This window comes from Copidosoma floridanum, unplaced genomic scaffold (genome assembly GCF_036245765.1).
Source record: "Copidosoma floridanum isolate Cflo_tuat_1 unplaced genomic scaffold, Cflo_Japanese_pri ptg000022l, whole genome shotgun sequence".
NCBI lineage: Eukaryota > Metazoa > Arthropoda > Insecta > Hymenoptera > Encyrtidae > Copidosoma > Copidosoma floridanum.
The window spans coordinates 220,729-246,359 of NW_028321899.1; the positions used below are offsets into that span (position 1 = coordinate 220,729).

Below are 25,631 nucleotides of genomic sequence, written 5' to 3' on the forward strand. Positions count from 1 at the left end.
TTTTCCATCATCAATCATTTAACTGTTGGAAAAAAGCTATTACCAACATTTTGTATTACTTAACATTTAAAAAAATCATGTTAAACGTAAATGCCAGTAATTATACATAATATACTCTGATTGAAGTCAAAAAAAGAATATTGTGTAGAGTTTGATTTAATCAGTATACAGTCTGAGTGTATATCAAAGTCTACGGATAGTAAATATACATCAATACAGTTATCTCACTCCCAGTAATAGTTAAAATCGAAAAAATTGTCTTAAAGTGGACAAGGTACTGTGTTAAAGATAAGTAAGCCAGTATTTAAAGCCTTACCTGCGTTGCTTATTCATGAGAGCAAGCAGACGCAGAGCTATAAAAATATTTTTTTTAGAAAACCCATTTTTATCGAAAAAGTCATATTTGTCGTATGAAAAACATAAGCGCGTAGAGGAGAAAGAAATAATAGTAAATGTACAAATAAATTTTCTACCTCTACGGATCCTTTTATATTTTAGACAGAATCTGCTGTTACAGAAATAAAAAGAATAATTTTTAACACAGCTGTTAAGACACAAAATATGCTGATGGTTTTTCTCTTATTGTTTCTACCAGCTAATGAAGGTTGGAGTATAAATAGTTCAAAAATTCTAAACAAAGTAGTCAACTTGTATTTTACAATTGACTGAGAAGACGCATATATAGCCTTAACACACTTATATCGACAAGTTAGATATCTAATATTCCCAATGGAGTACGTATGCTCTAATCTATACAAACTTGCATGTATATAAAATCCTTAATCGTCGTTACAGCACTTGTGGTTCGTTAAGTGAACATACATTATACAGTGAGACACTCTACCTACATTAACAGTAATATCCACGCAGAGTTTATTGACTACCTGAGGTGTAAAGAATAAAAATAAAAACATCTATATTTTGTATGTAGCTCTAACGACTCAACTTCAAACCGATTATTGATGCTAATCTCTCAAAGTCACATGCTTATTACCAATTTTCCTTTTTCTCATATTTTTATCTATGTATTTAAACTGTTAATACGTATGATTAATTATCAAAACAACGTGAAATAAGTACAGTTAAGGAGATTATGGCACAAATATCTAATATAACTCCAGAAGACATTTGAGAGGGATGGGAGGAGTAGTGGAAGAGCTTCATAAACGTGTGAGACGTAATTATCTCTGCCGGAAGTTTGATGTCCAGGGTTTGGAAGAAATATGACAAGGTGATCTTGTGGAGATGATTCCTTATGCTCGTGAAATCGGTTTGGCGCACATTTATAATTCGTCAAAGTGCCAAGAATACATTTACTGAATTAAGGCATATGATAAACCCATTTATATGGTTCAACAATAATCACTTTTGATGACCGTCAAAGTTTAGCCCTTCATAACTATACCATAACATCACTGATGAACATACCAATGACTGTACGTGTGGAGGACCAAGTAGTTGTCAAAAGAATACATCAAGAAACTAGTTAGATCGTCAGAGGCTGTAAAAAGATTTATGAATGCACCTTTTGCGCTGTAAAGCTGTATATATCTTGACACTGTTTGCCTCGTACGCTCGAGCATTCATTTTACGCGTCATAGAAGAACGACGCTCAGTTTTGTGTATGTATGTGTCGTACTTGCGTCTAACGTGCTATACAGAAACAGCTTCTTAAGAATCTGCTAGAGTATTGTATACTCTACAAATAACTTCTTTATACGCTTGCATGTATGAGACATTACAGTGGCGTTTAAAAAAAATACGACACAAATGAGCAATACGTAGTTAAGAGAATAATCTATGCTCCTCTAGTTTTCCTTTGCGAGTACAACTCGTATTTGGAATGACTTTAGACGTATAGGATTCCAGCTAAAGCAGACTTTGACAGCTGCCTTAGCGAAGATTACGCTTAAGTTCAGAAAGTATTGGATTTTTAACGGATGGACTCTAGGAGACTATTCTGATGTCTATAAAAGACTACTCTTCTTCTGTGCGCATGTGTCATATTTGCGTGTATCATGCTATACATAAACAGCAATTCACGAACCTATTGGAATATTATATACTTTTTGCTATTATAGACTTATAGGCTTTTTGCTCATGTAGACTTTAGATAATTAAAATTAATTTATTGTTATTATTATAAGACTTTGTAGCCCTTGTTAGCTTGACCTGCTACACGTAAAACGATTCTTGAAATAAGAAAATATTTTTAAGACAGATTAGGAGGAAGCAAGAAACAAAAGTAGGAAAAACATATGGCTTTTCCACCAGTACGCAAGAGAGAGCCAGAAGAAAACAAGGGGGCTAGCTTTCTCACCAACATGAACTAGTTATGTGTATGAATAATTTAAGCTTTCTTTTATTCTTCCTATACTTTTATATTATATGACAAAATGTATGTAAGAACGCACTAACAATCAGCTACAATTATGTAGACCAATATATGTGTATATAAGTATCCTTGTTAGTATCAGTAAGCTATGTGCACGTATTCAATATCTCCTTTTCCATCAATTTTAAGCCCATTTAGTAAATTATAGTTTTTATTATTTCTATATTTTGCATACAGTAAAACTATAAAATACCAATTTCTGAATACTCTTTACGCCGGGCCCTCTAAGCAGTCTCTCAAATATAAGAACTTATTTAAATCGTTGATGTCGGTACGTGAATCTATCATCGACAAAAAGGTGTTTTTAAACAAAAGCCATTTATCGTGATCACCGTTAAACCGAGGAAGATTTGCAACCAGTAGCTTAAAAAAGCGTTGTTTTTCGACGATTGTTGAATGCCCGAAGGCAACACGAGGATATGCGGAAAATTTATGCTAGTGACAAACACTGATCAACGAGGCACGAAATATCTAACTATTGCGCACTATTAGATCCTCGTGTTGTCTTTCTCTTTTGTTTTCCCGCGCATCCCGAACTTAAGGTAGCATACGAAAGAGTAATAAATGAGTATATTGAGTTAGGTCACATGTCATTGGTGCGTGACGAGTCTTCGAGTGGCTATTACATGCCTCATTACCCGATAATAAAAGAGTAAAGTAGCACCACAAAGGTGCGCGTCGTCTTCGATGCATCCGTTGAGGCCAGTAAGGACTTCTTCCCAGTCTTAACTGTTTGATCATCTTATGCGCATCCACACCTATTGATATGTCATCACGGCAGCCATCGCACAGATGTACCAGCAAATACTCATTCACCCCGATCACAGACAGTTTCAACGTATTTTGTGGTATCATCAAGGCGAAGTGAGAAATTTTGAGCTTAATACGATTATTTTTGGCGTGTCTTCTGCTCTTTATCTCGCTTTACGTATAGTTGAGCCATTTCTTAATTAAAAAATGATTGCAAACTGTTGTATACTGATACAGACAGTTTAATATATGAAATTAAAAACCATGCAATTTATAAAATTATGAAAACTGACATTCAGGAATTTGATACATCTATTTATCCCAAAGATAATAAGTATAAATTGCCAGTTGAAAATAAGAAAATCGTAGGACTTATAAAGGATGAGTGTAATCGTAATATTATTACGAAATTCATCGGTCTAAAAAGTAAAATGTACAGCATTCTTGTTTAGAATCAAGACATAATAAAAAAGCAAAGGGTGTCAATACCAATGTTGTTAAAGCCACTATTCATTTTAATGATTATATTAAAAGCCTACGCAATCAAAACATAAATATAAATTGAGAGCAAATTAATATTAGATCTCGTCTGCACAAGATTTATACTGAAAAACAAAAAAAATAGCTCTTAACTTTCGTGATGATAAGCGATGTATTTTTTCTAATATCACTGATACATTACCCTGGGGGCATTATAAAGTTAATAAAAAACAGCAAGATGGAGATATACAAGAAAAGCTAAGGAAGATAGGGAAAACATAACAAATCCAAGAAATGAGAGTCATGCTAATATGTCACTAAGTGACCATGAAATAAGAAATAGAGAATCGAGATTTACAACGGATGGAGGTGAAAAAAAAAGAAAAAATGAACAGGACAGACGGAAAACAGCTTGTATAGGAGAGAGAATTCAAGAAGGGATCAACATGACGACATCACAAAAAGAAATAGAGAGACTTCACATCCAGAGCAACTGAAAAATAAGCGTATCATTGATAAAATGCAAAACAATGAGCGAAGTATAATAACTTTTAGTTTTCATGATAGCGAGCAATGTAATGTTACCTCTATGATTGACTTATCGTCTAGTGAGAATAATGAGACAAATAAAGAAGGTAACATAGAAAAATAAAAGAGTGACGACAATGAGCTTAAAGTAACTTGTCAAAAAGAAACGAGTGGGGGGATTACTATAGTAGAGCTCCCTTATGTGATAGTAGAAACCTTGTATAAAAAATCGCAACAACAACGGCAGGCCAGTTTAATTAGAGTTGCCAAACAGTGACGTCAATTCATCGATTGTTTAGCATTTGAAGCAAAGGGTATTGTCCAACAACAACCTCATAAGAGAACAAGTGTGAAGACGGACAATTTTGAAGAACTCCCGTTAAGAAAAAGGGTAAAAAACAATTTTGAGGTAAATATAAATTTGTTTTCTTGATAACCATACATTTTTACCCATTTTTTTTTTTCATAAACATTAAAATTAGTAAAAATTTTTTGTTTCCTTGTTACAGATGTGCAATTTAGCAGCTTTAAATAAAGTCGCTTCTGAAGTCACATACGTACTTTATCACCAACTTTTAATGTTGATTTTGTTCCTTTTTTCGAATACATAAATTTTTATAAAATATTTTTTCATTAGCTACCGAAACATCTTTTGGCTTTACACCAATTGTTCGGTGTTTTCGATTATTGTAAGAAGTTATAAGCTGTTGTAAAATATTGAGCCACTTGTAATTACCTCTTACAATAAACTTTTTCCACATAACATGCTTTAGGGTACGATTAAATCGTTCACATATAGACGCCTTAAGATTACTGTACGTAAAGTATAAGTTAACTTTGTAATTTTTCATGAGACCTTGAAAATTTGCGTTGTAAAACTCTTTACCACAATCAGTTTGCAAATTAGTTGGAACACTTCCTTTTGTTAATATAGTTTTCATAGCTGCAGTCACATCTATACCAGTTTTATTTCTTATTTACTTTAGCAGAGCTTTCCTCGTGTAAGATCTATCACTTGCCCTTTCGCAGACGGATACACTTTTTCATACTCGTACCTTCGCAATTGAGCCATGGTAACAGGTCACTTTTATTTATACAACACATTGACTAAGATTGACTCTTATCGCTCCGTCTGTCACATCTCAAGCAACTAAAAGAGAGACTCCCTTTTCTAAATAGTCAATCGCATAATACAGTATCAACACCTTATAAATATGCGCACTAACAAGTAAATATTTTTACGTATCAAAACACGTACCCGCTTTTTATTTCAGCATAGGCATGTTCAAGAATAAATTCTACACCATGCTTTTGCTCTCTTATTATTGAGACGTATTAAATATCACCCTATATTGTAATTTTGTAAGCAAGTCTACTAGCTTAAAGTTTTTGATAACAAAAAAATTTGCTGAAAAAGGCTGCAGTCGTTGAGATGTTTCCAAGCGAGGAAGCAGCTGTCCCCCACGATACTCATACACCTATTATCGAGAGTGCAACAGTGCCAATAGAAAACCCCAGATTTGACGCATTGTTAACGTTAAGATCTCGTCAACGATTTCCATTTAAGTGTGTGAGAGAAAATGTAATTGTGGAAGTTTTATTGCGGAAAAATCACTATAGATTTTTTCTGTTGTGGGACATTGCATTGGATCAAGTAAATCGTGTGTATCTGGAACTTATTACGGAGAGAAATACATGAAGAACAAATTGCTCATACTATACGGCTAAAAGCAATGTGAACCCATTGCACATGATTTTGTATTTTAAAAAGGACATTTATACTCTTTTACGCTGCTGTGAACTTTCAAGGTACAGCGTAAAGGCCAGAAGAAGATTTATCTTCTGAAACGGTAGGTTATTCAGACACATTAAAAAAATATAATCCTATTGCATGACACATCTGCTGTCATAAAATTCATCTTAGTGTGTAATAAACTTAAAGTGTGGTAAAAAAAAAAATATATTGAGTAGTAGTGCATGATAGTTTTTTTACCACTGTACGTAAGACTTGCTCTGATATTTTTCATTACTCTATTTCAGTATAGCCTTACCTAATAAAACATTTCTCAAACATTTTTCTTTTACACACTAGTGCTATTAGCAACAGTCAGATAAAATGCCAACAGTTGAAGCAACTACAACAGTGGTAGGGAGATAATCTTCTATTTTATTTAAACAGAGTTATAATGACCGGTCAAGGCGCAGTATTTCAGAAAAGTGCCCATGCATCACAGCTCATCTTTGCTTTTGATTAATATAGCTAATTTTTCTATAGTACGAAAGAAATAATTGTTATAGTGTTGTAACAGTAGTAGTAAACAGCAATAGTAATTACAACAGCGGTAGTGATGAATAAACGTAATAATTTTTTTAATCTCATCACATTCACAATTTATCTTTGCTTTTAATTACCATATCTTAATTTTTTTTAGTTTGAAAAAATTAATTGTTAGGGTGTTGTAACAGTAGTAGTGGATAGCAATAGTGATCACAACAGCGGGACTGATAAATAAGTGTCATTATTTTTTAACTATCATCACATTCACAGTTTATCTTTGCTTTTGATTAACATAGCTTGATTTTTTACAGAACAAAAAAATTGGTAAATAGAGTGTTATAACATTAGCAATAAGCAGCAACAGTGAGCACAACAGCGGTAGTAATAAATAAGTAAAATTATTTTTTATCTATCATCACATTGTTATGTTACTATAAGTTTTTAAATTTTTTCAATTATCTTTTTTAGTCATTACTAATCTAATGGAGTGCCTTCAATATTTTTTCTCAGAGCATTATATTTTTTATCCTAGAAAGTGTAATCATTTCTAGATCATCAATTTTTAATAGAATAACAAAACTTTTGGAGCTAGTATAAGGGTGATTTGAGTTGGTTGCACGATGTATGTGTGTGCGTAAACAAGTTTTTCAACCGACTTAAGTATAGTACTCAACTTTTTTCAATTTTTTGTAGAATACCTTTTTACTCTAATTGCAATGCAGAGATTCTTTAATGCTAAAATTAATATGAAAATAGATATAGAAATAGTAAAAATTATTTTTGACTACAAAAGAATAAATTTAAAAATTTTACAAAGTGTTAGATGTAAGAGTTCTAAGTAATATGAAAATAAGCTTTTTGTATTAATTAATTTTATGTGTACTATCGTACACTTTATACAAAAATTGTTTTAATATAGTCAATGATTGAAAATTGTTTTGTAGTATGCTGTTTCTTACATTGACTAATAAAATTAATCTTTTTGTTATTGTTACGTGCTATTAATGTGTTTTTTTTACTTTCTCATAGAATTGTTGTTTCTAAAACTTTCGACAACGACACCAGTCAAACTTTCTTCTTTACCCAAAAAATGAATTGTCATAAGGATGCTGTTAACGGAATACCTGTAAATAAAATAAAAAGTTGCAATATCCATAATAATAATTTTTTAAATTATAATAAAACCATTTTGTTTAACTTTTTTTTTATCCTACAGCAGGGTCAGAAACTGGAACAGCAGGGACAAAGGCAGCAGCAGCAGCAGCAGCAGCAACAGCAGCAGTGGCAGGTATATTGTTTTTTTTTAATAAAAATTTTTAATGAAAAAAATGAGGATTCATGATCTTTTTTTTTTTTTCACAACCGCAGCCTCAACAGCAACCTCAGCCACAGAAGCAGCAGCAGTTGGACACGATGCAAATTAGAAAGAATTGGTTGGGAGAACCAATTCTAATGAAATCAAATAGAGCTGGCAAAAACGGTCAATTAATTCTTTTCACTTTTCGATGAGAAAAGTGATATTAGTTTATGTGTATTAATAAAATTATCACAAAAAAGTATTGATTAGTGTTGATTTTTTATTTTCATCCTCTTATCCAAGAGAGCTAGGGTCAAGGCCACGTAGAGTTTTGCGTCATTATGATAAATACTACTGCTTCCACTTGCAGAGTCCACTTCGTCATAACTGACTCGTACTTGTGTTACTGTAACTACTTGACTTTAAACTCTAGCGCCTCATGTACATTGTACAAGTCTTTACTGCCAATTATAAAAGCTTTTTTTACTTACGTTATTTAGTAAGCAGCTGGTTAATTATATTTTAAGCAAACATCTCTTGTCAAAGACGCAAAAAACTTTTCCTCTTTCACATATTTTCATCACGACATTGTACACACATACACGTACGCGTGCACGCGTACACACGCAAACATACAAAACTACATTTTTCAGATATTTTTTCAGTGTTAAGCAAGTGCTTGCTTCCACTTGTTATGAAAATATTACCCCTCATATCACTCGAACTTACAATTTTCCAATGTAAGAAAATTTTTGCGTGTATGTGGGCCTCGTATCACTCGATGCAGCCGCTCTTGCTAAAAAAAAAATATTCTGCTGTTACATTATTGGCCTTAGTAAGAAGCGGTGAATAATAAGTCTTGGCTTATGCATTCATGCATGCATATAGATAAGAAATGTATGATGTATTCATTGGCAAAGTACTGTGCCAAAAATAAGTGGGCCAGTTTCGGGGCAGCTCAAAGATATACGCAGTCTGTTTTTGTCATTAAAACAGTATATCTTTTTTCTTTAACAACTCGATAAGTACACAATTTCTTGAGAAGAAAAAATATAATGCGGGTGTATTATAACCCCAAATCATGAGAGAAAAAGTCATCAGCTACGACCGATGGTGCACACTCAACCATGTATGTGTGTGCATGTGTGCGTGTGTGTGTGCAACACATGGGAACACCTCCTCCGTTGGTCGCATCTAAACGGGATACGCGATCTGCTTTTTCCAATGAAATTTTCTCTTCAACAACTCTGTACGCCCGCTCTTGAGAAGAACAAAAAAAAATAACGAATACGCTGAGACTTTTAAAACAATGAGCGGAAGAAGAAACTTCAATTTGTTGACAAGAAATACACGTTCGTGCTTGATTATCTTCCTCTCGCGCTGTACGTTGGGCTTGTCACCTTTACCTTTCGGACCCATTCTGATGACGTCGGAGCTCGATTCGCGTTCGGTAATGAAGGGAGCTGTCAGTTTCATAAGACGCCACAGCATCCAGAAGAGGCCCCCTTTCCCTGACGTTAGCATCCTAGTAGTATCCACCACCCATCGCCGCTACTACCTATACCACCCATGCCCCTCCCCCCAACGCCTGATCGGCCTTTCCCCTACCTCCGCCTCTCCTCTACCGCCCGATCAGCCTTTCCACCCACCACCACCTTTCCTTCACCGCTTGTTTTTCACCCACAGCTTTAGCTTGAGCCTCTCCCCCCACCACTACCTCAGGGGGGGGGGGAGCTGGGGGGTGCCAGAAATGCCATTGTTTACCTACTAACGTTATATAATAACAAGTTCTTACCAAACCTGCTGGACAACCTATAAAAAATGAATTATTTTTTGTTCGCAAATAGTCGTAAATATTTTTAATATTTTTAATAATATCAAAGGGGTATTAAAATCAAGCACTTACCTGACAGATACAGTCCAACGCGTACCCACACGCATTTTATTTAAAGGAGAACTCTTTGATAAGAAAGACTGCTTTAAGATGGCAGAAAAAATAGATCGTTTACAATTATTAAGTGGAAATGTTTATACTCCTATATTTATCAAGAATGCTTAGGGAAAGACTAAGTGTGAAAATTATTGCGAGGGATAGAGTTAAGATATATTATGCAACACCGCAACTAATTATTATGGATTCGTCAAGATAAGATCGGCCTGGCTATTCAGCAACTAAGAAAAAAAACCATTACAGTGAACAAAAATATACCAGTTCAACTAAGTACTTAACTCTTCTATGCATACACAATAATCATGTATACAAATAACGAGAAATAAATTTTTTAAACTAAAATATAAGTATATGTTTAAAAAAAAGGAAAGGGTTTGTTAGTGAGCAAAAAGACATTTTCCTTTAGGAACGATGTAAGGAACAAGAAAAAAATTAAGTAAGTTCTGAGCGAAACTCTGACAGCAGTCATTATAATAGCAAAGCTGTTATGGTCATGGGGCTGATAGTAAAAAAAGGACCTAATAATTAAGTTTTTATAATTTATTTTAAGGTCTTTATCCATGTTATTTAAAAAAACAAGTGAACAGTGTATGTTTCAGCACCAAAGAATAAAGTTATTCTTGTATGACATTGTATGGCAGACAATAGATAAATGTAATTATACCTTTTATAAAATGATATTATGTACGAAGGTGGTGCAATGTCGTTGGAATAAGTATGTGTATAAAAAACGTAATTGTAAACGTTATATTGTGTAGATGAAAAAAGGACAGGCTATAGCTATGGCTTAGCGTGCTACCAGAGTTACTAGTGTGAGAGTACTTGCTTTTATTAAATCTTCCGAATATTTCAAAACAACGGCCTACTCTGATATCATCTCCTACATCGTGCTCTTATCTGCCACTTACGCTGATAAACTTATTTTTACAATTAGTTGCGTATACGACACCCACATTTTTTATCTAAAAGAAAGATTTGAAAAAATGAAATAACCTACATAAAAATAAATGTTTATTGATTATGAATTTTCTTTAAGAAATCTTAGCATACTATCAAGAAAATATATAACGTAAGAGATAATGTATACATAATTGGAAATCGTAAATTAAGTTAATTAACGTGGCTCCAGTGGCCTCAATGTTAAAATTATAAATAACCAAACCAAGGTTAACAAAATAGAATTATATTCTTTGAATTCCCATCTTTCTATTTGTATAAAAAAAAATTAAGGTTGACGATGAAAATTGTAAGAAATCATGCTTACAAAATCGTAGTTTTAAAACGGGTTGGATAGGAAATGCAAGCTTACGTGATATACAACCTACTGCTGCACGTATATAAATAACCCGTAAGGTGTAAAAAATATACTATCTTGTATATATTATTACGTAGTTTTCGATGACATGAGAAAAGTGTCTTGTTATCAAACAAAATCTTTAAATAATCGGAGACTGAGTATACAGTTGCGAGTACAAGTCAGCTCTCAGCCGTCTGCATTCTGCAGAGTACATATATATAGGTATGACTACAGCTGAGCAATGTTGCCACATTTTTGAACTTAGGAGCGTACCGTAACAGTTCATCAATTAGGGCAGCATAAAACTTTTTTTTTTTTTATATTTACTTACTAAAGTAACAGATAAAATTTAGAATATGGCTTACAACAGTGTCTACGATAATTTCATATCATATTTTGAAGAAAATAACGATTAATTTTTAGTCTCCTCATTTTGATACGGCACTAGGCTCTGGAGCCACCTTAACTAACAAAGAGCAAATACATAAATTGAAAATTTATGGAATATAAATTATTTCTAGTCTAATGTTATAAACAATTTCTCAACCAAATATCTTTACTCTTGGTAAGCAAGTACTTAAATAATTTAAAAGTTATTGACCTTTTTTGAAAGAGAGAAATAAATTTTCTTGAATCGGGACTGCTCATACTAGAGTGGGTGAGGTAAATTCGGCTTGTTTGCAGAACGTTTGGGACTTTTATTGCAAGGAAGTATTTTATTATTATAAATTTTTTTTTAAGAGAATGCGTTAATTGATAATACTAAGCAAAAATGAATAAAACTAAAAGTGTGAGGTGTGGTGTGCTATAATATTAAGAAGAGGAGACTGGTAAAGGCATGGTGAGATAGGGCTTAGTGCCGGGAGGTGTAGAAAGGACTACTGGCGGAATATGATGAGACAGAGTGGCGTATAGGAGATTGGCACCATGTAATAAGTCATGACAGAGTACGGGTAAAAATAAGATAAAAAATTAACTTGCATTCCATATTTTTTTAAAATCGATAATCTAAAGTAATTGATTTAGGATGTAGCACAGAGCGTGTATGTAAAAGTATAACGTTAAAAAGAAATAAAGAAAATATACATTTTCAAGTTATTAGAAAACACACATAGCACATAAGAAAATTCTGGAAATCATACAACAGTTATAAAGGGGAAGAGTGCACACATAGACACACACACATATATGCAGAATGACTACACAGCGTAAGAATTCAGTAGTAGAAGCTGAGTTTAGGTCATAAAACCTGCGCTTTTTTCAAATAGACTTGATATACACAACACAAATAACGTAACACATGCATTACACTATTAGAAAGAAAGACATAATCACCGTTCAGAATAACAACGTCACGCCCTTGAACGTGTTACGTATCATAGCGTGTAGCAGTCAGTCAGTAGGAGGTGAGTTAGATAGCCACTATAACTTTAAGTTGGTAGTCAGGAGTTAATAAGCTATTTTTTCACTAAAGTACGTTATAAAAGACAGTTGAATACAAAGCGCTTTTGTTGTTTTGTGCACATCCCAAGAATCCATTTATCCTCATATCATTATATTTTCGTATAATCAAAATACTTTGTACTTCATCAAATTTACAAAACCATCGAGTAAAATATAACCTAGTTGTTATTAACATTTCTTTTGTACATTGAAGTATTTTTATACTCAAAATCTTATAAAACAAAAACAAACTTTTGGCTTCAATTACGAATTCTAATACAAGATAAAGATAAAAAAGAACGTTTTACAAATACCTTAACAAATCTTTTCACAATCTGAAAAATTATTCAAATTTTCTAAATTATTATATAACGTATGTCTCCATAGATATTATTTACTTGTTAATTTAGCTGCCCTACTCATATTTATACATAGCAGCCAAACTACACCCCATAGTGATTTTTTACAAAATATTAAAAATAGTAGACCATTAATTTTTGATACAGAGAAATACGCCTTTTTAGGAAAAGATATTTCAAGTTCATCGTGCTAAAAAAGAAGTTGCTTGGACGAAGTAGCGTTTAATTGATGTATGAGACGAACTTATAAGGCATATAAAAGTAAACTTTGCCCCCTCTAACGCTCACACTTAATACATTATCAACATTCATATGTCTTTAATATAACAGAAACAACTGTTAGCAATTTTCATGAGAAAGTTCCTTAACTCATTGATTCCCAACGTATTAATTCTGGTGCAAGAACAGTCCAAAAAGAAGCTAATTCAAACAATATTTCTGAGCATCTACAGCCTAGTTAAGAATTATACCTACAAATAGTTGGCCATTAATCATTCGTGCAACGTCTACATGATAGATTAAGGGTCAATATAATTGTATACGTAATAGTAACTTTAACTGGTGCTTTTACAGGTAGCCTTCGAAGCTGAAAAAGAGATCAAAAAGAATTATGATTAAATAAATGCTCACGCTACCATTTAAAATCAAAACTCACATGTGTACTTTGCTCAATAGTTGCACCCTACATCATGAGAAAATGTACCTGTACACAATCTCAGTAGACTTTAATATTTTCGTACATTCTTAGTCTGATTAAACCAAAACGCAAGTAGAATATGATGAGTCCAGCAAGTACCACCGCAATAATACATCTAACTATTATAATTCTTACGACGCAAAAATTTTCTTACAGCGTTTCATTCAGATAGAAATATAATAAAACATTTTTACTAAATAACGAAGGTACCCACCTACTATTCATAAGTATTTCTTAAGAGGTTCAAGCTTCTGAGGGATCAAATGCAAAGTTAATGACTGACAATTCCAGCCAATCAGATCTCGATTCGTCTTAAATTATCAAGATAATAGACAATTAAAATTGTAACGTACTTGTTTATTAAAAGGCTGTCAATATTTATTACGTGTTTAATCCTGGTACCTTATCATGATATGCAGTATCTCGAAAAGTTGGCTGGTATTAAGTCGTCATTTACAATAACGTCAATGTGAAATCGATTAATGTTACGTCACATGACATTGATTTTTTTGTACACCGCATATCATTATAGGATGCTTTCACGCATTTTTGAAAAACCATGTAACACTTTATTTTTTATGATATTTAACACACTTAAACGGACTTTATGGCTCTGAGAATATAATGATTTCTTGGTATCATAAACATTTTTTGGTGCTAGTATTAAGAGTTGTTTTTTGGAGAACGTTTTGTCTATATGCATCACTATTATCCAAATAACGCTAACTTAAGACATTTCTCTTTCCAAATGAAACTGTATTAAATATCAAAGAAAAAGCTACAAAAATATTTTACTGCAAAACTATAATTCCTTACGTCACTTATTACCAACACTTTTAAATGTGATAGTAGATAGACTATGGGGGTTCTGGACCCAACTTAGCTCATCTTAGGGTGGTGGTGACAAGAGGGGTGCAGCTCATGCTGTTGAACTGGAGCATCAGGCCATGATGATAGGGAAAGAGCGATATAGCGCTAGTGGTGAAGGGGGTACTATAAGACCAGCTATTAAATAGGATCCGAGCGATATATATATATATATATATATATATGGGATAACGTATTAAAAACAGGATTTCAAGGTTAAGTAATTACAGTACAAAACAGTTACAAATGCATAGACAACTCTTATTGAGGTACAACGTTGTTACTAAGGGAACATGGCTCACAAGCTATAGGCACGTGTTGCAGCTTAAGGCTCTGTAAAGATAAACTGGCATATAAAAGAATAACACGAAGGCTTGTAAGGATCAAGTAGTAATTATCACTAAGTAAGTAGTAGTATGTGTGCTCCAGCTGTGGGCGTAAGTGAGAGAGAATTAGCTTGCGCCGACGGAGAAGATGACTCTTGGGACTAGGTGTTGCTTCCTACGCGAATGGCATGCTTAAGTGCAGGGTGTTAAAGGTGCGCTGGACGGTGCTACCACATCTACTCTCCATCTAGTGGCCAACGCAGGTAGCACTGGGAATGAGACGTGTCTTGCCAGGGTGTTGACCTGGGGGGTGGTGTGGGGGTCAACTTCTGGTGGATTGGTGGCTGGCCGGGGTAGAGAGACATTAACCTTGGTGGGTGTGGCTTGTGGTAGAGGTTGCGAGGCCTGTTTCATGTGCGAGGCCTCCAAGTAGGCATGTTTTAGTTAATCTGTTGACAGTCTTCTCCTCACTGTTGACGTTGACGACGTAGGTGTGGTCATCGTTGCGGCGAATTATCTGAGGGCCCGTGTTGGGTGGCTCCAGGGGTTTTCTAATGCAAACTAAGCGTTTAAAGACGTGCGTGCAAGTGCGGAGGTCCTTGTACCAAAAAGGATGCTGGGTAGCGTACTGAGAGGCTGATACAGGCCTGATACTCTAGAACAGCTGACGGACGCTATTAACAAAGGCTGAAGAGTTTGCTTGAGTTGTGGCAGTTGTGAATAACTCTCTGAGAATGCTTAAAGATCCTGGTTTAAAGTGGCTTTAAGGGTGCGATGGAATCCCTTGATCACCTCATTGGACTGCGGGTGGTATGACGTGGTGTGTATGAGCTGTGCACCTAGAGTGCAGGCAAGCTTGTTGAATAGCGTTGGCTTGAATTGTGCACCACGGTCCAAGGTGATGAACATTGGCGTACCAAAGTCCACTATCGAATGGGTGTAGAAAGCCTTGGTGATGGTTGCGGCCGTGATGTTAGGTAGCGGGATTGCAGTCGGCCACCTAATAAATTGGTGGATGATCGTGAGGTAGTATTGCATACATTGGGCCACTGGCATTTTGATGAGATCCACGTGTATGTGTAAGAATCTGTTGTTTGGTTCAGAGAAGGAACCAAGAGCTGCTCTGTTGTGTCTGGCGACTTTCGACCTTTGGCAGGCCTCGCAGTGTTGGCACCAAGAGCTTGCGTCTTGGTAAATGCCTGGTCAGACAAAGTTCTCAGCTAACAGGTAGGTGTTTGTTCTGCCTGCTGGGTGTGACAGCCTGTGAACAACGTCAAAGACTTTGCAGCGTAGGGAAGCCGGCAAGTAGGGCTTGACAATGTTGTTGCTTACTTTGCAGTGGATGGTGTGTCCTTTGATGTTGAAGGCTTGTAGACTGAGACAGTAGGTACCAAGGTTTGTCAGCTCGTCGTCTGCGGCCTGCGATTCTGCGATGATTGCCACGTCAAACAGGCTGGGCATGAAGATGGTCTCTGTTGCCAGGTTGAGACCGGTGGCTTGAGGTGGATTGCGGTGGGTAGTGTTGAGTTCGTTGTGGATAGCTGCTATGTGTTGGCTGGTAGCTGCAGCTGGAGTGGCATCGTTAGGTCATGATAAGGTGTCTGCGACGACGTTATCCTCCCCTCGTGCGTGGGCAAGCACCGTGTTATTACGCAAGATGTGCTCTAGGTACCATGCTTGTATTGGCCAAGCTTTTCCTGAGCGCTGTGAGGCTGCATATATCAGTGGTTTATAGTCAGTGTAGATGATAAAACTTAAGTCCCTTAGGATTCGATTGAAGTGCTTGATGGCTTCGTAGACAGCCAGAAGTTTACCGTCGTATGTGCTGTAGCGTTTCTGAGTCTTGTCTAGCTTATGAAAGTAGAGTCCTATGGGTTACTAGGAACCATCGACCTGATGTTGCTCTAGAACTGCGCCAATGGCCATGTCAGAAGTGTCGGTCCTAAGTGACAGGGACGCTTTTGGGTCGAGGAACGTGGTGCGAGTAACTGAAGTGATGCAATGTTTGCAGCATTCAAAGGCTTGTTCTGCTTGTGGCGTCCATTTGATCGTGGCCTTCTTGGCTAGGCCTTTGAGCAGCTCGTGTAGAGGTGCTTGCAGCTTGGTGGCATGGTGTGTGGGACGCAACGCCTATAGTAATTGAGGGCTTCGAATAATCTGCAAAGCTCCAATGCTTTGTGGGGCTTAGTAAAAGCTTCGATAGCTTCTGTTTTTCCTGGAGGGGGCTGAAATCTATCTTTTAAGACCTGAAAGCTTAGGTAAAGAGCTTGAGAGGAGCCAATGGTGCACTTCTGTGGGTTGATTTTTAGCCTGGCCTCCTAAGTGTGACAAACAGCAGGCTAAGATGGTCTAGATGTTGCTCGTGTGACGATGAGGCTATGAAGATGTCATCGATGTAGGCCTTGGTGAAAGGCAGCTTCCGAAGAATGTGATCCATGGTTCTTTGCATGGATTGCGCTGCATAACGAAGACCTAGTGAGGGGTCAAAAAATTTGAATACGAATGGGGTAGTGACGGCAGTTTTTTCAACGTTCTCTGCAGTGATCAGGATTTGTTAAAAGGCCTTTTGTAAGTCAACCGTAGACAAGGCGAAGCCTTGACTCTCTTGAAATAGATCTTTAATTATGGACAGGGGATACCTGTCAGGTATTGCACACGTGTTATGGTGGTGGTAGTCCCCCGTGACGTGCCATGATCCATCTTTCTTGGACATTAGATGGAGAGGGCTGGCCCATTAGCTATTAGAGGGTCTAATAATGCCTTTTTCAAAGAGATCGGTGAAAACCTTTGTTGCTGGATCCAGTTGTTCTCCAAAGAAGCGTCGAGGCCACTTGAAGGTTGGAGGTCCTGTGGTGCTGATTAAGTGCTTCACCGGTAGGCCTGGAGGCTGGACAGGACTGCTGCTTGGCTCGAACAGGTCTGCAAATTTCTTGCACAGCTCGAAATACTTCTGTGTGAAGGTGCTGCTGTCGTCGCAGAAGTTAGTTACTGTTAAAATCAAGTAGAGAAGCATCCTGTCAAGGACTCCTAGTAAAGTGAGACTGGTGAGGGGATCTATTAGCCTTGTTGCTTTGAAATCGGGTAGAAGACTGTACTTAGTCAGAAAATTTGCTCTGATGATACTGCGTGGAACGTTGGCGATAATGAAGGTGCAGTTGAAATCTCTTTGGAAACCCAGGTTAAGTAAAAGCTCGTGTGTGCCGAAGGTCTAAATGGTTGACTGGTTAACAATGTACAGCGTAAGTGGCTGCTGTTGTAGGCTTTCTCAGGCTGCTAACTTTGGCAAGAGCGAAAGGACCGAGCCAGTGTCGATGAGAAAGCGTAGGCTGGTGTGCTTGTCACTCACGTGTAGGCGGTTTTCAGTGACGCAAATGCTTACTTCTGCCACCTAATCCAAAGGTGACATTAGGCAATTCACTGTCCTGGTGCAATGGGTGAATGGTTGGAGCAGGGCTACATGTAGTGTATGGCTACTGCTCCATGCTTGTTGTGGTACCAGCACCAGGCAGGCAAGGTTGGCGTGGATGTGGATGACTGAGATCAGCCTCGGCTGCGTGAGCGAGAGTTCCGACCGTGACTGTTGTTGTTGTTGTTGTTAGTCGTGGGCTGCTCAAGTTGTTGGCGAGGAAGCGCAGTGAAGTGTGCTACTGCGAGCCTGAAGGTGGCAATTTTCTGCTTGAGGTCTGGGTCTCCAGTTGAACCTGCAGATAAACTCACTGAACATGGGGTGGGACTCACAGCCATAACAGAGGTTCTGATTTCCAGTAGCTTTTCCACGTCCTCAGCAAGCTTGGGCATGTCAGCCTGGTCCAGCACTCGAAGCACCATGTCAGCTAGGTGGAAAAAGGTCTAGCCACCTGACCTTGAGGACTTTGTCAGTTAACTTAGCACCAGTGTGACTTCTAAGGTTGCGCCACAGCTAGGATGGTTTCATATCGCCAAGTCGCAGGCCAGAGAGCACTTTTTGAAACTGCTGCTTGGGCGAATCATACGTCCCCGTGAGAGTGGCATCTTTGATTGCCATGAATTTGTCTGTCTCAAGAGGATCGCTGATGATCTCCGCAAGTTGATAGATGGCATCGCTCTCAAGTGCACTGACGACGAGATCGTATTTTGCTGCATCGTTGATGATATTGTGTCAGGCAAAAAGGCACTCAGCGTGTTGAAGCCAGAGTTAGGGCTTGGTATGCCAGAACCAGGGCACTTCGCACTTTGTTGCCATGTCCTTGTCCTCAGGAGGATCCTCGTCTGATGTTGGAGGCACTACATCGAGGGGTGGCAGGAGTTTGAAACAAAAGAGTATGTCCTTGATCACCTTGTCAGTGGCGTAAGGTGCGTTGGAGCCTCCTGTAGTGGCTTGACGTACGACGTTGGTATGGATGGTTGTGTGGCTGCTTATGTAAGCTGGCTCCAGCGCGTGTCTTAGTGCGCACACGTGGTCAGTCGCATGGCTAAAATTAAAGTTATGGCTCTCACTAAAAAGCACTTGGCTCACCTGGCAGCACTGTGGGGCATCCTCCTGAGAGCAGTGCGGAGTATTCTTGAGGAGCAGAGTCATGAACGTGGTAAAGTTACCTTACCACAGAACATGGTAGGCGCTAGAAGGCTGTGGTTGAGCTGGAACAGAGACGAGGCTGAGTCACGATGGTTGCTGGTGTGGCTCAAGTGGACAAAATGGTGGGCGACAGAATGCCGTATAGCTCTCCACTAGCGTTGGATAAAAGCGGAAAAGGCGGTGGCAGCTGAAGTCGTGCGGCAAAACTTTTTGTGCGCAGGATAGATGCTGAAGCCGGTTGCTGGGCTGCTGCTCCTGAGCTTATGTCAGAAAAAAAGGGCTTGCTCCTGTTTATGCTGATGCTCCTCTTGCGTGTTCTTGCTCTCCACGTCATGGCCTTGGCCGCGGCCTCGTGAATGTGTGTATGAAATTCTGGTGTGTCGACTGATAACTTGGACTCGAGGTCACCACATTGGGATAACGTACTAGAGACAGAATTCCAGGGCTTAGTAACTATATCTCAAAACAATAACAAATGCATGGAAAAAACTTATTTAGGCACAACGTTGTTACACAGGAATCACAGCTCATCAGCTATAGACAAGTGTTGCAGCTTAAGGCTCTGTAAAGGAGAACTTGAATATAAAAGAACAACAAGAAGGCTTGTAAGGTTTAACTGATCACTATCACTAAATTAGTTATAATAGCGCACTCCAGCTGTGGGCACAAGTGAGAGAGAGCTAGCTTGCATCAAAGCACAAGATGGCCTTTGGGACTAGCTGCTGCTTCCTGCGTGAGTGGCTTGCTTGGGCTTAGGGTACTAAAGGCATGCTGAACGGTGCTGCTACATATATATCCTTCTTACGGGGTACTATCTCTTTCTCCTAGTGCTAGTAGGAAAGGGTTCATGAGTTGTCTCCCTTTTCTCTCTCTCTTTAACATTTACAACAGGGTTCTGCGGATAGTGCAATACTGCGTCAGTGGTGGTGCTCTGCAGAGTGCTCTCTCTTTTTTTCTGATAGTAGACAAGAGTTCAAGTGCTCTGTGTATGTATATATATGTATATACGCTTAAGCTTTAATGCACATGCTCAAAATCCCCCTCAAGTGTTATTAACATTACACTTAACGTATTGTCTAAAAGTCATTTTCTTAATTTTTTATAAATACAATGCATACGTGACTCAAACGATTCTTATGATCAAAGTAATTAAGGGGAAAATGTGCAACAGACACTCTTCCAACTAATTGTAAGCGAATTATAAATACTCATAATACTATTATGCATGAAAAGCTAAACAGGTCAATACTTGCCGTCTTTTACATAGCTTGCCTATATAAAAATTACTTAATATTTTAATACTTTTATAACTAACTCCAGAAAGATTGATAGTAAAAAAATCTCACGCATACGTCACTCAAGCCGGTCTTAAGAGAGAGAAATTATCGAAGGTAGGAATTACCTGTCATTTATTCATCTTATCTTCCTAGAATATTTCTTCTTTTAACTAATAACCAATAACATGTTCTTATTTCTATGGATAAATGAGTATAGATTTAATTAAAAAGCTGTGTTTGGTTAATATGAGCTCACTCTTAGCATAAACATTACAGAGCACTTTTTGGAAAACTTTGCCACTACTGACTCTGTGAAGCGTTACGTAACTTTTGCGAAATAGTGCGGATAAAGCATCGGTGCTTATTTAATGAAGTAAATTTAATCAACATTCAAGATTTTATCAGTAACAGTGTGATAGTGCTTGAAAGTATTAAGTACTACGAACAGTTGTTAAAACTACTTCCAAACTAGGTGTTGGTCTCGGGACCCACGACAGATGTGAAAAATTAAAGAATATGTGATTAAGCTTGGTACTATTTAATTGTCTATGATAAAAATAGAAGTTTTCATCAGATAAGTGCCGTTTTCTTCAGATCTATTTTGCGGCCCTAGGGACCTGTAGAACAGGGACCACGAGACGTAAAGCAGCCACGGAACAATGCTGCTTACGTGGCGAATCTTATTTTTGCTACCGAGCACTTACAAGCCTCTCAAGAACGCGCAAGATAGGAGAAGTAATAATTTTTTTGACTCTGAATAATTTTTATTTCAGATTTTTATATTGAAAAAAGAGTTTACTTATAAATATGCATTTTTATCAGTAAATATTAAGGATTAAAAAAAAGGAAGTTGTGTTTGTACTTTTTTTTGCTCATTTACATATAAGCAACGAGAACAAGAAAGAGCAATAATACCGTGCAGACCGTATATCTATACTACCTACCTACATATAGGTACATAATTAGTTTATCAAACAATCGTGTGTATTGCTTTCTCTGTCTTTCTTTCTCTTTTTTAATACCTGTTTATTCTGCGTAATTGCGCACATGCACGAATTTCGTTGGCTCTTTAATATAGACAAGTTAAATGGAGTTTGAATAAATACAATTAAAAGACTCCAGAAAAATTTTGCATTATGGTCAAAAATTAATACTTTAAAATAATCCTGTTTATAAAGAAGTAATTTTTCTAAGTGATAAAACAATAACACTAATTCTAATAATTATTCATCATTTTTTACGTGCGCAAAATATTTAAAAAGCCATAGAAAAGGCATACTTGTATAAGTATAATAGCAAAGATTAGTAGGGAGATAGCTGACTGCCATACTATGGAGTGTGCCCACTTTTTTCCAGTGGTTTGAGTGCCACGCCGCGGCCAAGCGGCCGAACCAGAAACGTATCTTTTTTTTTATTTAAGAAGCACGGTATGGGTATGAGAGGAGTGGATTCACGTGAAAATGTCCATACAGGCGCACATCTTAAAGATGCGTGAAAAGGGTATGCTGAATGTACGCCTACGAGAAGAGGAGTGAAAATGTCGGTTATATAGGTGTACAGCTGAGCGCACAGCCGAAGCAAGTGACGACACAAGTTCTTCTCTTAAGTTTTTGGACTCTGCACCCGAGTACATGCCATGTACATTTAACTGACTTGCTCTCGCTCTGACTTCAATGTTATCTATGAATCTTATTAAATCAAATCGTGGAACTAAATGCTCATTAATAATATGCACAGACTTTTGACTTCAATAAATTGTTTTTTTACTCTCGCGTACTCTTAACATTCCTAAATCTGTTTATGTTTTACAAAAATATACAGCTTCAACTATATATTAACGTTTACAGTACAGCTTTAACCACTAATTTATTAATTTTACTTATCCTAACTGCTGTGAACTGTAGGACAAGCTCCGGAGGATATCTATGAGCATGTGTGATTTTGAAAGTGATATGACGTGTTCTTCGGATAGCTAAGATGGATAAGGCTTATGCTATTTCGGAAATCGTTTTGCACTTAAGGGTTCAAATCTATTTCATGGTAGATCTTTTATTTTTTGAAGTAAAAACTTCTTACGGCGCGTTAGGCAATTTTGTGGGTGAGCATTTTCAGCCGTTCTTGCGACAGATGAGATTTTACACAAATATACTCTGCGTGTATTCTTATAATATATGTATACTATAGACGCTCTTTGCATTAGCATTCGTTCGTGCTCTCGCGACAGACGAGATAACACACCTATATGTATACTCAGAGTGTATAGGTATGCGAGAGCGCTGCATGCTATATGCAGCAGCGACTCAGTGTTGGGTAAGGAGGATATGATTTTGCATATTTATCACTAGGACCTATGCATAGCTACAGATCCTAGTAAGGAAAATGCAAAAGCTTAATAGTAGAGAGAGGAGGCCAGTGGTTTTCCCCAAACGTGACTGGCAAACTTGTGGGAAATTCAAATTGGCTATGTGGTGCAAGACGCAAATACCCAGATAACTCGACACAATTACATGCACAATAACTTGATAAACTAATCCCAAGCTATTGAACCCAATAACCCAATGGACCAACAAGCAGCCTCATGAGTTTGAATAAATAATAAAACTTATTAATTAACAAAGCAAGCGCCAATCCCCACACAACCGGAAGAGCTTACTGGTTGCTTACTTAATTTACTATGAATAAAATAATAACGCAAGCACCTATCCCCACACAACTGGGGGCACTTACTTGTCCCTTATTTAAATTACTATAAATAAAAAAATAACACAAGCGCCTATCCCCACACAACCGGGGGAGCTTACTGGTTGCTTGAATTATTTAAGATTAATAAAATAATTCTGCAAGCGCTTATCCCCACACAACCGGGGGCACTTACTGGTCGCTTACTTAAATTACTATAAATAAAATAATAACGCAAGCGCCTATCCGCTTACAACTAGGGAAGCTTACTGGTTACCTTAATTATTTATGATTAATAAAATAAAAACGTACGTAACTATCCCAAAGCAACCGGGGGAGCTTCCTGGTTGCTTACTTAATTTATAAATGAAATTATAATGCAAGTGCCTATGCCCACATGACCCGGGGCACTTACTGGTCACTTTGATTATTTACAATAAATAGAATAACGTAAACGCTAATCCCCACATGACCTGGCAGGCTTGCATTACTCAATTGATTTTTAATAATTATAGTCACCAGTAACCATCCCTGGTTGTGTGGGGATAGACGATTGCATTATTATTCTATTTATAGTAATTTAAGTAAGCAACCAGTAAGCTCCCCTGGTTGTGTGAGGATAGGCGCTTGCGATATTATTTTATTAATCATAAATAATTCAAGCAACCAGTAAGCTCTCCTGGTTGCGTGGGGATAGGCGCTTGCGTTATCATTTTATTTGTAGTAATTTAAGTAAGCGACTAGTAAGTAATTCGATTGTGTGGGGATAGGCGCTTGCGGTATTATTTTATTAATTATAAATAATTAAAGCAACCAGTAAGCTCCTCTGGTTGTGTGGGGATAGGCGCTTGCGTTATTATTTTATTTATCATAAATCATTCAAGCAACCAGTAAGCTTCCCTGGTTGCGTGGGGATAGGCGCTTGCTTTATTATTTTATTTAGTGTAATTTAAGCAAGCGACCAGTTAGTGCCCCCAGTCGTAAGGGGATAGGCACTTGCGTTATTATTTTATTTATAGTGAATTAGGTAAGCAACCAGCAAGCTCCCCTGGTTGTGTAGGGGTAGGCGCTTGTGGTATTATTTTATTTATAGTAATTGAAGTAAGCTACCAGTAAGTGCCCCCGGTTGTGTGGGGATAGGCGCTTGCGTTGTTATTTTATTTATAGTAATTTAAGTAAACGACCAGTAAGTGCCTTAAGTTGTGTGGGGATAAGTGCTTGCGTTATTATTTTATTTATAGTAATTTAAGTAAGCAACCAGTAAGTGCCCCTGGTTGTGTGCGGATAGGCGCTTGCGTTATTATTTTATTTATAGTAAATCAAGTCAGCAACCAGTAAGCTCCCCTGGTTGTGTGGGAATAGGCGCTTGCGTTATTATTTTATTCATTATAAATAATCAAAGCAACCAGTAAGTGCCTAGGGTCGTGTGCGGATTGGTGCTTTCTTTGTCAATTAATGAATTTTATTATTTATGTAAACTCATGAGGCTGCTTAGTGGCCGATTGGGTTATTGGGTTCAATAGCTTGGGATTAGTTTATTAAGTTATTGTGCATGTAATTGTGTCGAGTTATTTGGGTATTTGCGTCCTGCACTACATAGCCAATTTGAATTCCCCACAAAATTGCCAGTCACATTTGGGGAGAACCACTGGCCTCCTCCCCCCTCCTACTAAATTTTTGCATTTTTCTTTCTAGGATCTGTAGCTATATATAGGTCCTAGTGAAAAAAATGCAAAATCATATCATCTTTACCCAACACTGAGCAGCGTTGGTCTGAGCATTATTTCAGGCTCACAGTTCATGCTTGATCGCACATAGCGCCGCTGCCTGGATCTCAGCGTGAACTACTTGGCACGAGAATTCAAATTTAAAATTGTATGATTCTTTCAGCAGACAGTAGGCGCAGAAATTACATACATAAATGGTATACTAAGAATTCTTTCTTATTTGAATTACTGCGCCTACTGTCTGTTGAAAAAATCATACGATTTTGAATTTGAATTCTCGCGCAAAGTAGTTCTCGGTGGGATCCAGTCAGTGGCACTATGTGCGATTAAGCATGAACTGTGATCGTGGAATAATGCTCAGACCAACGCTGATACGCAGTCTTTGCATGGGCATTCGTTCGTGCCCTTGCGACAGACGAGATTGAGATTTTTTAATATTTATTTTATAAATGAATATTAAACGGAAAATCTATTCATTTAAATTTTTCATTTGACTTGTGTTGCTGCTATGGTATTGTGTTTAAAAAACCAAATCTAAAGTGTTATTAGAATTAATAAAAACATTGTTGTAGTGCTTTTGTAAACTATAGTGTTACTGTATTTTGTATACATTATTACAACTGCTGCTCGTCATCACGTTAGTAAATCATTACTTTATTTGGTAAATTTTGTTACTTACATGATACGTACATAAAGAAAAGTAACACGTTATTAAATAAACTTAT

The 25,631-nt window shown here is 37.1% G+C and overlaps 1 protein-coding gene across 1 annotated transcript; it reads right to left on the reverse strand.

The window, feature by feature from the left end:
* Positions 1-15,406: 15,406 nt before the first annotated feature.
* On the reverse strand, positions 15,407-17,381 carry LOC149374046 (uncharacterized). Its single transcript, XM_089594957.1, has 4 exons — positions 17,247-17,381; positions 16,555-16,798; positions 15,878-16,230; positions 15,407-15,826 (listed from the first exon to the last, which is right to left on the reverse strand). The coding sequence occupies exons 1-4, from the start codon at positions 17,379-17,381 to the stop codon at positions 15,407-15,409; spliced, it is 1,152 nt and encodes a 383-aa protein (XP_089451083.1).
* Positions 17,382-25,631: the final 8,250 nt, after the last annotated feature.

What these genes read in the sequence shown, in the direction of transcription:
- LOC149374046 (XM_089594957.1), bottom strand. Translation starts at nt 17,381, where the DNA reads ATGTCCAAGAAAGATGGATCATGGCACGTCACGGGGGACTACCACCAC. An exon ending in AAGGCTTCGCCTTGTCTACG is followed by an intron (nt 16,799 to 17,246) that starts GTTGACTTACAA and finishes CAATTACTATAG; the next exon opens with GCGTTGCGTCCCACACACCA. An exon ending in ACCTGTTAGCTGAGAACTTT is followed by an intron (nt 15,827 to 15,877) that starts GTCTGACCAGGC and finishes CAACACTGCGAG; the next exon opens with GCCTGCCAAAGGTCGAAAGT.